Here is an 11891-nt window from a genome sequence, read left to right as displayed (position 1 = left end):
AAGCAGAGGCCCAAGGAAATCCATGCTCATGCTACCACCATCCAAATTTAATTTTTAAAAATCTCTTCTAGTACTGAAAGAAGATCCCACTTAAGTAAACTTGGTGGGAAGTGTTCGAAAACCAGACAAAATTGTCTGCTGCAGCCTTTAGTTGGTGTCAGTTGCCTTTTTCTATTAAAAAGATAGGTACAGGGAGGCAAATTCCTCCTAGGTCCAGTGGTTAGTGCATGCAGTCCCCAAATATCATAGGATTGTAGAATTGTAAGGGGCTGCAAAGGTCCAACCCTCTGCCATGCAGCAATATACAACTAAAGTACTTCTGAAAGATGCCCATTCCATCTCTATTTAAAGACCTCCAAAGAAGGAGATTGGTTAAGGCAGTCCATTCCACTGTTGAATAGTTCCTACAGTAAAGAAGTTCACCAGAATTCTATATCGGCTACTTAGTTATGAGAGCCAGTGTGGCAAAGTGGTTTGAGTTTTGAACTATGACTCTGGAGACCAGGTTTGAATCCTGGCTCGGCCATGTAAACCCACTGGCTAACCTTGGGCATGTCACACTCTCTCAGCCTTAGAGAATGGCAATGGCAACCCCTCAAGAAATGTGCCAAGAAAGCTGCCTATAGGTTCACCTTAGGATTGCCATAAGTCAGAAACCACCGTAGCAGGTTTCTGTCCTCCCTGAGCTCGCCTTAGGACACACAACAACAACAACACAACTCGATAATGTCTCTTAGCCTGATCCATCCAATCCCATCCACCCTAACAGCCAGCCATGGTAAAGGCAGATGGCATTTCTGCCACTTTCCTGCCAGCATGCCAGCCTCCTCCACAGGACACTCAGTAGCAAGATGGAGGGTGGAAACTATCCTCCTTGTGCCCTAGTCAAAAGTTCAATGGACCTCCTTCATCCTGTCTGGCAGCTGGCTCTTAAGGTGGACTGGGGTGGCTTTTTCATAGTTTCATTGAATAAAGCCAGTTATAGTTACAGAACCAGCATGATGTAGTAGTTTGAGTGTTGGACTACGAGTGGAGACCAGGCTCGATTCCCTCTTTGGCCATAGAAACAGACTAGGTGACCTTTGGGCCAGTCATTCAAAGCTCCAAATGAAGCCCATGATAGTTTGGCTTTAGGGTAGATAGGATCAGAAATAACTTGAAGGCACCCAACAGCACCACAACAGGTTACAAATCCATAAATGCAATACTGAATATTGCCCATTCTTCCTAATATTTAGTTGGATGCTTCACTTGTAATTTGAACCCTTTGGTTCTCATCCTAGTCTCTGAAGCAGAGAAAACAAGATCACCCCATCTTCAATGTGAAATGTCTTCAGATGTTTAAATGCAGCTATCATGTCACCACTTTATCCTCTCTTCTCCAAGCTAAACATACCCAAATCCCTAAGTTGTTCCTCATGAGACTGGGTTTCCAAACCTTTGATCATCCCGATAGCCTTATCTAGACATGCTCCAGTTTCTCAACATCCTTTTTGAATTGGATGCAATATTTCAGGTAAGGTCTGACCAAAGCAGAATAGAGTGGTGTTACAACTTCAACTGATCTGACCACTACATTCTTGTTACTGTAGCCTAGAACTGCACTTTTTTATGTCAGGAAGTTGTCTATCTCAGGGTTAAGTGCAATGCATACTTTCTGCAATAGCTCCCATTTTTTTCCTACAACAGTGTGTCTCAGAAATCACACTTGCAAATGAAGGCTGGTTTTACTTTCCAGTGACCAAACACAAAACACAGCACATAAAATGCGAACTATGTGGGTAAAGATGAGCATGCTATAAGTAGACATACTTCCCCATCTGAGGGAGCATCTCATAAAAAAACCATGTTACACATATCTTCTCACTTGTCAAGGAGGTGTACAACAACAAAATCATTTCAGGAGGACTCAGAATCCTTGGATGTTCATCAAACACGTCAAAATCCTTTAAACCAATGCCTTTCACGATTGGAAAGAAAAATTCACAAGCATCAAATGATCAAAGTGTTGCTCTATATCAATTTTGAAATGCCATTTATAATGAGTTCTCTGTAATATTTAAAATGACCACATGATGGCAATCTATTCATTGAAGACATGGGTATTTTTTATTTAACAGTATTTTTCAATTGTTTATAAATGAACCACCCACTTTTCTGCAAAGTGTTAAAACATTGTCTCACAGTAGATTCTGGTAGAGTGAAAGGAGATGCTTTGATTTTCTACAATGGATGAAAATATATTAAACTGCTAAACCAAAAACAGCTTTAAAATGCTAAAGGAATGTATGTGTTTTTCAAAACCATGAACATCTTAAAAGTGAGTCAGGCCCCAAAAGCTTTAATAAAAAGCTAAGTCTTGACCTGGCACTGAAAAGAAACCAATGTAAGCTCCAAGTTGGCCCTCAAAGGGGAGGACATTCCACAAACCATTGGAGAGCACTGTATTATTCTGTATATAGCTAATTTATATATGACTTGTATTTAGATCAGCTTCATCATCCATTCTAACAACATCTGTTGTACTATGGCAGATGTGTGCTTCATCCCTGCATAGCAATACGTATATCAGAATTATGTGACTGATGAGTTCTCTTAAGTGAATGAATATGGTGGATCAGTAGTGTCACTGGGGGTGTGCAGTGGTTGTGGACCACACCAGGTGACACCTCAGAAGAGGGGTAACACTTGGTCAGGCCCTCCTCTTGCTGCAGGGTGTGCTGCTACTGTGCCTGCTCCTTCTTCTCTGCTGCCCTGGCTTTTGCTGCAAAGAGGAAGACAAAATAGCAGAAGAGGTTGAAGGCAAGCGTGTGCCCCTTTCATCCTCTCCCACTGCCTCTGTTGTATTATGGCAGATGTGAGAAGACGGAGGAGAAGGGGTGAGAAGATAGAGAAGTAGAAGAGGTGAACGCATCCCTCTTGGCTTCACCACTACTGGGCTTTCTCTTCAGGAGGAAGCCACTGCTGTGGTGAAGGAAAAGGGGAAAGCATACTCCATCCATCCCCCTCACTGCTTCACTTCTCTGGCTGCTCCCCAGCAGCACTGGGTGGGCAGGTGGCCAAGTGAGTGAATGGGGAAGTCAGGAGAGGCCCAATTACTCCCCCTGGCAGCTCCACACCGAGTGACACCAAAACGGGGGACACCACTGCAGGAGATCCCCATGTTAGATTTACAGAACATCACTTAAAGTTCTACTCTTCCTAGATGTTGTGACCCATAAATGTGGTAGATAAATTCATTTTATAAATTTGAGAGAGCGAGAGAGAGAGTGAGAGAGAGAGAGCTATCATAATTAGAAGTGGAAGAGAGGAAAGAAATACACCAAATAGACAGATAGATAAGAAGAGGTTATAACTTATTACGCACACACAGAATATAATTTCTTTGATAGATGTTAATTTATAAATTGTTTAAAATAAGAGATATAAGGCTCAAGGTATATACAATAAAGAATGGGGAAAGGAGATGGGGGAGATTATACGATATGTAATGAATGTATACAAAGTACATGAACATCTTATTTAGAAAAGAAAAGCAGAATGGAGACGCAGTAACAATTCCAAACGAAACAATAGCCAATTTTCAGTATTTCAGGCTATCACTATGTGAGTGTGCATATGCCTTTAAGTCAACAGTCAATTTATGATGAACCCATTAATTTCATAGGGTTTTCTTAGGCAAGGGATACTAAGAGTTGGTTTTGCCAGTTCCTCCTTCTGAAATATAGCCTACAGCAACTAGTATCTGTTAACAATCTCCTATTCAAGTACAAACCAGGGCTAAACAAGATATATAAATGTACAAAAATGTACAAATATATGATTCTCAATTAAAGATACAATGGGTCCCTGTTATCCTCTGGGGTTTGGTTCCAGGACCTCCCATGGATACCAAAATCAGTGGATGCTCAAGTCCCATTAAATACAATGATGTCGTAAAATGGTGCCTCTTATATGAAATGACAAAATCAAAGTTTGCTTTATGGAATTTATATGTCTTTTTAAATATTTTCAAAGCATGGATGGTAGAATCCATGGCTAAGGAATCCATGGATTTGAGGAGGGGAGCTGACTGTACATGGTTTTCTGCAGAGAAGTACTGGGAAAAGGAAACAGATCAAGAAATGTTATAGGCCTGACCTTTTTCAGGATCTAACACACTTTCCTGAGAAATTGAGTACAGTATATTAGCATCTCTTTTTCCATACAATATATAATTCTGAAAACTGAAAACAACTTATCAAAGCTGTTCCTGGATTTCATATCCCACCCTAGTACAGGATCCTTTACAACAAAGCCTTTAATATGAAAGATAAGAGTTGATCTTATCAGTTGCATCTGATCGTGACCATAACAGAATTAAACCCTTTATTCCAAATTGTCATTTTAATTATGTACAGTATTTACAACCAAAGCAATCTGTAAATACTCAAGATGGAAAGGCTTTCATTATGAAGAGATCTCACTGCATGCCAATATCATCATATTGTTAATACAATTCTATATCCATGTCAAGGTTTATAACGGCTAAATCAGCAAAGCCTCAAAATCAGGTATTAATGAACACAAAAGTAAAATCAGGATAAGGACTATGGAAGCACTATTCATGAATTATTTTCCTACAGCTTGCCAAAGGTGTTATGTTGTTGGAACATCCTTGCCAAGAAGAATTCTGAAATTATTCCAACAAGATACCTTCTAAACTTTTAGTTGTTCTGGATAGAGTTAAGGAAAAGATTGGAGTTTATCACACTGAGGTTATTGGAGCTAAGATCGGGGGTGACTGCGGGTCGAACGATGCTAATTGGCGTTATAATGTGACTGTTTTATCACACCTGGTTGCCCTTCTGTTGCCCTTCCGAACTGAAGGGGAATTGAATCCAAGGCAAGTCGTGTGATGCGGATTCAGGCAAAGCAGAGTGAGTGCAAATTGTATTTCCACACCAGTGCATACCATGCGGATTCAACGATTCGAACTGGGACCCTTGCGCATGCTCAGTGGGGCCCTGAAGGCATCCTGAACCTTTGCACTTCAGGGGTGAAGAAGGGAGCCTGGTTCCACTTTCACGGGAATGACAGCTTCCCTTTTCTTCCTCCCTCCCTTCTATTTTCCCATCCCTGGCTGCCAAATTCAAAGGGGTCCTCCGTGTCAGAGCCCCCATCCATTTCAGCCACACTGATGTCTAACCTCTTGTCATTCTCCTCATCTATTCCATCTGCATCACTCCTTCCCTTTGTAGCAGTTGCCTTCTCTTAGGGTGCATCCACACTAGGGAGATAATCTGGTTTAACTCCAGTTTAACTGTCATGGCTCAGTGCTATGTAATTTTGGGAATTGCAGTGTCCTGAGACATTGAGCCTTCTCTGCCAGAGAGCTCTGGTGCCTCAGCAAACTAATAACTTAAATTATTATTATTATCATTTAAAAATTAATTTATTATTATTATTATTATTATTATTATTATTATTATTATTATTATTATTATGGGAGTTGGAGTTTGTTGTGGGGTCCTTAGCTTGAGGCTATGGAATTGTGGGAGTTCCATCTCTCTCTCCAGCCTCCTGTTTCTTTCCCTTTAGATCTGTCATCTGGACCTACCCTCCATCCATAGCCTCACGTGAATGATAGGGAATGCCCCCATCTCTAAATGCCCTCTGCTTCATCCAAATGTATCACCCACCGGCAAAATTGTTGTTGTTGTTGTTGTTATTGTTGTTATGCATTGAAATAATTTTTAATAATAATAATAACAACAACAACAATAATAAATTTCTTTCACTGCAAAACAGTGTAGAAACTGCAGTTCTACTTGGAAGTAAATCCTGCCTCCACCTTGGCTCCACTTTGGAGGATGTCCTGCCCCCCACCCCCAAAGAGTCCTTTAGAAACTTTACTAACCCCACTCTCTCTCTTTGCCCCCTCTTTTCCCTTTCTCTCTCCCCCGATCTTCTCCCTCCTCGCCAGCATATCTCCTGTCCACGTTAAAACATTAATGCATTCATTCAGGGGGGAGCACCGGAAGTAAATGGGGCACAACTGCAGCACAGCATCATGGGAAATTTGCAACCCGAGGATTTTGCAGTGGTGTACCAGAGCACAAGCAAACTGGCATTCCACACCAGACCAATACGCATTGAATTCGAAGCGAGCCTCAATGCGAGTCCTGTCAACTCACTTATTTAGCGAACTCTCCAAAATGAGGAGCCAGTAAGGATTCAGTTTGGAAGCCCCGTGGAAGCCTCACGGGAGGGGCTCCCATTGAAAGCAACCAGGTGTGAAAATACATGAACGTTATGATGTGAATTGCTCAATCCGCACTCACCCTGGTTCTGAGCAGGAAAAACCCCATTTGATAAACGCCTTAGATTTATGTGCCTTTTTGTAATATGTTCCATCTGTTTCTAATAAAGCCATTAGTTCTCTATCTTGTGATGTGTAAGTCAATTACTGCGGATATAAATAAAGTTGTTAGTTGTCTCAGATTCAAGCACTCTGTAGAAGCTTTGGAAGAGACACCCCTGTTAGAGGAACATGTTTTCAAACCCTTGTATGGTAAGAATGATCATGTAAGACAATGTATTAATTTCTGTAGTTTAGTGATAATACTACACAAAACTTTTTTTTGATAAGGGTTTCTTTTAAAAAATCAAATATTTTTGAGGAGAGGAATACAGAAGACATCCTCCAAGGCTCTGACTTGTCCCATGTGAAACTTCCCAATTATTGGTGGATTTAAATAAAAATGAACCAATAGTCATCTGCATGGAACTGTGTTTTTTTTAAATGGTGTTGTAGACATGATACATTTTGCTGTTGTATGAGTTTTTGTGGATTGGAATACAATTTGTTGTTTTGTTAAATAGTACCTAGTTGTTAGACCTCCCAATTTGGCCACTGAATAATTCCATACATCTTTGACCTAATTTCAGAATTTATGTTAAAATAGCAGTAGAAACCTGTTCCAAATATATCAACATTATTAGGGCACAGCAGATATTTTGTTCAGAATTTTGTTCAGACTCTGGAAGAAGATGAGATGTAAGAGGTGGCACAGAAACAAAGAAGCAGTAACTCCTGAGGTTAGCCAGAGACAAGGTGTTCGCATCCAAGACAGAGGTGCCACACTGCTGCAAGCTTAAAAGGTTTGTTTTGATGAACAAATTCACTTTATTTAGGTAGCAAACAGATCAAAACAAGATCTTTTACTTGTCAGTGTCAGCTATAGGTCCCTAGAAAAGGGAAGTCATTCAATGGTATGCTCAAACATGATTTTGGGGGTACAGAACAAAGATAAGTCTGATTCTAAATTTTGTAAGAAGCAATTGTGATATTAGGTACTAAGAGAAAATGGGTATATAAGGATGTCAATCACTGTTAGGTGAGGTTTCTCACTTTCGGGGATCTCATTGTTGAGTCTGCTGTAATGTAAATCTTGCTTGCTCTAAACTCTATTCCGTTGTACCATGGTAAAGCTTGTTTCTTTATTCTATTCTAACAACCTTAATTTTTATTTGCTCTGTTGCTATGAAATAGGTAGATCTTCAGAGAATGACTGATAATCCATATTTTATTATGGTTTGGTGGAGAGTTTAGCAGGTGCTTTGTTCACTTGACCAATCAATCATAATTTAAATCAAATTAATTTTAAAAGATCTTACAGTGCCCTCCCATGTCAGGTGGCAAGACTATTTTGTGTTGCCCTTAGGCTACAGGAAGTCCCAGAACAGAGTATGGCCACAATAGCTTTGTCCTGCTATTATGTTTTGCATTTAGCACGGTTTGTTTTACAACTGATCACTGAAAAATAAACACAAGCTTAATTTTCAAATACAACTGCCAAAGCATGCAACTCTGAGGAAACCACAGTAGGAGAGGGAAATATTAATTGTAGGGAATACGCACAGCCTTAGTGTGTACTTTGAGCCCATATAGGCAGACAGTACAGGCCGAGTCTCCCTTATCCAAAATGCTTGGGATCAGAAATTTTGGATTTTGGAGTATTATTATTATTATTATTGAATTTTGGGATACCTGAGAAATCTTGGAGATGAGAAATAAGCACAAAATTCATTTATGCTTCATATATATCTTATACACATAGCCAGGAGGTAATTTTATACAATATTTTAAAATAACTTTGTGCATTAATAGCAATAGCAATATCATTTACATTTCTATACCACTTCGTAGTGAACTCAGCACTAAGTGGTTTACAATCTGAAAGCCATTTGCCCCAAAAGATGGAAGGTTAAGTCAACCTTAGAGCTCTGGGATTGAACTCACAACATTTTGGCTGCAGTACCAACATTTAACCACAGCAGCACCAAAGGTCCTTGTTTGTGTGCACTGGACCATCAGAAAGGAAATGTGTCACTATTTCAGCCATCCATAAAAAAGATTTTGATTCTTTTCAATACTTCGGATTTTGGAATTCCAGATAAGGGAGACTCAATCTATATGCACTTACACTCTTTATTTATTTAAGCATTGGCCTGTACTATTTTCAAAAGCATCCAAATGCCATTGCGAACATGATTATGACTTAGTGTTTATTTTCCATACCATATTAGTCACTGTGTTTTTTTTTAAACAATATATTCATTCTTGCAGTTGAAATTAAATATGAAACTCTGGTTTCTTCTGCTGGCCATTGCCATCAGCACAGAGGAAATACAAAGAGAGAGCAGTTGTGCTGAAAGGTACGCTGGAATCCCTGGCAACCCAGGACACAATGGCTTACCTGGACGGGATGGAAGAGATGGAACAAAGGGGGAAAAAGGAGATCCAGGTATCAAACTGCCCAGTCACTACTATGTATTTGTGAACTGCACATCTTACAAAGATTAACATTGAACTATTGATCTAATTAGCAATGGTACCCCATAATATATTTGCAGGGGAAAACAGGACCCATATGGTCAACAAGATCAGAGTATGGTCAAGACAGCAAGTGTTATTATGGAGAAAGAACAGACAGGCTAGGTGTTTGCTTTTGCTTGGATTATTGGGAAGGGCAAGATTCAACCTTTCTCTCCTCTGAGTATGAGCTACTTTTGCACTTTGAACTCAGTTTGCAGCAACTGAAGTAAGATGAAGATAAAAGGAGAAAGAGGGAGGAGGAGAGAGAAACTGGAACATTTTAACAGCTGCTGAAAAAATGGGGTGGGAGAGGATTAATTGGAAATGTCTCTGCAAAACTGGCACAGCTGGAGGACATATAGTCAACGTGTAGCCTGACATTTACCTTCTGGCCCTGTCAAAGTTTTAGTTGTGTAGTGAAACTGCTGTACTGGTAAAGAGATGATTCCCCCCCAAAAATCTGTGTGAGGTACATAATCCACAGGGATCAAGGGAATCTGAACTTCATTTCCGTAGCCCCTAGACAGGATCATCCTTGCAATTATACACATCTCCTACTCAGCGGATTAACTGATGTCATATAAATTGTGATATGCCACAAGCAAGACTGGCTATGCAATACAAGGAATAGATTTGAGCATTTAGCATTTGTTTTTTGTGGGGAAAATATTGAAATTTAAACAACAAGAAAAATAGTTTAAAAGAATATGTTAGCAGATAATAATCTGAGATACAGCAACAATAAACCATCTATTCATAAACTTTCAGAAAAGACAACCAAATAAGTATCCATGTAGATACTTATGTTCAAATGCTGAAAAAGTTATGATTTCCACTAAATATTGGCTGGGCATTTGTAGCTTTGTAAAACTGCCTTCTCATTTACAAGATATCTTATCACTTTAAGAATTTCTTACAGTTTGGAAATGTGATTTGGAAAGAATTCTTACCACAGTTCTTTAAAGCCATAAACAGTTTGGGACAAGATTAACTGAATGTGCCCCAGTATGAACTTGCCAAACCTTTTGGATTGGCATTTGAGCCATTCTCTCTTATCCAGCACTGGGACCACCTAGAATAATGATGAGGGAAAGAGCCTTTTCTGAGGTGCCACAAGCACTTTGGAAGGATTAACATAGTATGTATGTATGTATGTATGTATGTATTTATTTATTATCCTGCCTTTCTTTCAAGATTGGATCCAAGGTTGCTTCTAGAAGTTTAAAACACGATTAAATTAAAATCTTATTTTACAAAAGTTAAAGAATTAAATACAGTGGGCCCTTGGTATCTGCTGGGGTTTGCTGTGGATACCAAAATATGTGGATGCTCAAGTCCCATTTAATACAATGGCATAGTAAAATGGTGTCCCTTAGATAAAATGGCAAAATCAAGGTTTGCTTTTTGAATTTTTTTTTTTTAATATTTTCAATCCATGGATGCTCAAATCCATGGATAAAAAAATCTGTGGATATGAAGGGCCAACTGTAATAATATAATAAAATCAATTTTTACTCTTTTGTGCTGCTGCTAGGTGAGCCAGGACACCCAGGAAAACCAGGTATAGATGGTCTAACTGGAGATAAAGGAGAACCAGGTGAGATCAAAAAGTTCTGTCATGGAAAATTTGTGGTTAAACATTGATGGTGGCATGTTGAATTGTACTGTGGTGTGGTGACATGGCTGGTTGACAGTTGACACAAGTGAGCAATGAACACATCAGCATCAGTACTGAACACATCAGTTCTCTCTCTCTCTCTCATTCTCTCTTCAGGCACTGATGGCAGAGTTGAAGAGAAAGGGAACAAAGGAACCAAAGGGGAGAGAGGCTGGCCGGGGAAATTTGGACCAACAGGAATGCCAGGACCTGTTGGAGACAAAGGTCAAAAGGGGGAGCAGGGACTCCAGGGGCGAAAAGGTTTAAAAGGTGACACTGGCCCTGGGGGGCCCAAAGGAATCAAAGGTGAAACTGGAGCCCAAGGTGAAATTGGTCTAAAGGGTCCCATGGGGCCAATGGGCCATGTTGGTCCAAAAGGAGAGATTGGAGCCCCAGGACCAAAGGGTAGTAAAGGAATTCAGGGTGAAACAGGATGGAAAGGAGACAGGGGAGATAAGGGAAATCGAGGTGGTGTCCCCATCCTCCCCAGAAGTGCCTTCAGTGTAGGTCTCAGCACTAAGTTTCCCCCTTTAAATATTCCCATCAAATTTGACAAAGTGATGTATAATGGTTTAAACCATTATAACACAGTCACTGGAGTATTCACCTGTCAGATCGCTGGTGTCTATTATTTCACCTATCACATCACTGTTCTTGTAAAAAATGTTCGAGTAGCTCTGGTTAAAAATGGATACAGGATGCTCCACACTTCGGATAAGTACCAAGGAGCTGAAGATCAGGCCTCGGGAGGAATCGTCTTGGAACTGAAGGAAGGTGATCAGATATGGTTGGAGCCCTACGGTGGGGAGATGTCTAATGGGTTATACGCAGACCCAGATGATGACACGGTCTTCTCTGGCTTCCTTCTGTTCAGCACCTCAGAGATACCAGCACCTACAACACTTTTCAGCATTTAAAAAAGAGAGATACCAACTGCATATGGCTGTACTCAGTTTTCATGTCAAGATTCAGTATGAGGGCTTAATTTAATAACTCAATAAAGATCATATTTTTTAAAAAAAGATTTAGTATGAGGGGGGAAAATCACAAAAGGCAAACAGTAGACTCTTGGTCTCCACTGGGGTTTGACTCCAGGACTCCATGTGAATACCAAAATTTGTGGATTCTCAAGTCCCATTTAATACAATGCCATAATGAAATAGTGTACATTAGATGAAATGGCAAAATGAAGGTTTGCTTTCAGGAATTTATATATTTTAAAAAATATTTTCAGGACGCAGATGCCGTGGGATAAGTGGGCTGTTATTTGACTTTTTAATTGAGCAGATTTGCTCCAACACAATTTAGCTGAATAGACTGAGTTTTGGATCACATCATACAATGCACTACTATATGTCCATGTGTGGGTATTCC

At 39.9% G+C, this 11891-nt stretch overlaps 1 protein-coding gene across 1 annotated transcript; it reads left to right on the top strand.

Moving 5' to 3' along the window:
- The first annotated feature begins 8623 nt into the window (after positions 1-8623).
- LOC121925204 (complement C1q and tumor necrosis factor-related protein 9-like) lies at positions 8624-11434 on the top strand. Its single transcript, XM_042457055.1, has 3 exons — positions 8624-8789; positions 10395-10457; positions 10635-11434. Exons 1-3 carry the CDS (start codon positions 8624-8626, stop codon positions 11432-11434), a joined length of 1029 nt encoding a protein of 342 aa, XP_042312989.1.
- The last annotated feature ends 457 nt before the right edge of the window (positions 11435-11891 follow it).

This window comes from Sceloporus undulatus, chromosome 3 (assembly GCF_019175285.1).
Source record: "Sceloporus undulatus isolate JIND9_A2432 ecotype Alabama chromosome 3, SceUnd_v1.1, whole genome shotgun sequence".
Taxonomy (NCBI): Eukaryota; Metazoa; Chordata; class Lepidosauria; order Squamata; family Phrynosomatidae; genus Sceloporus; species Sceloporus undulatus.
This window is presented reverse-complemented; position numbering and strand designations above follow the sequence as displayed.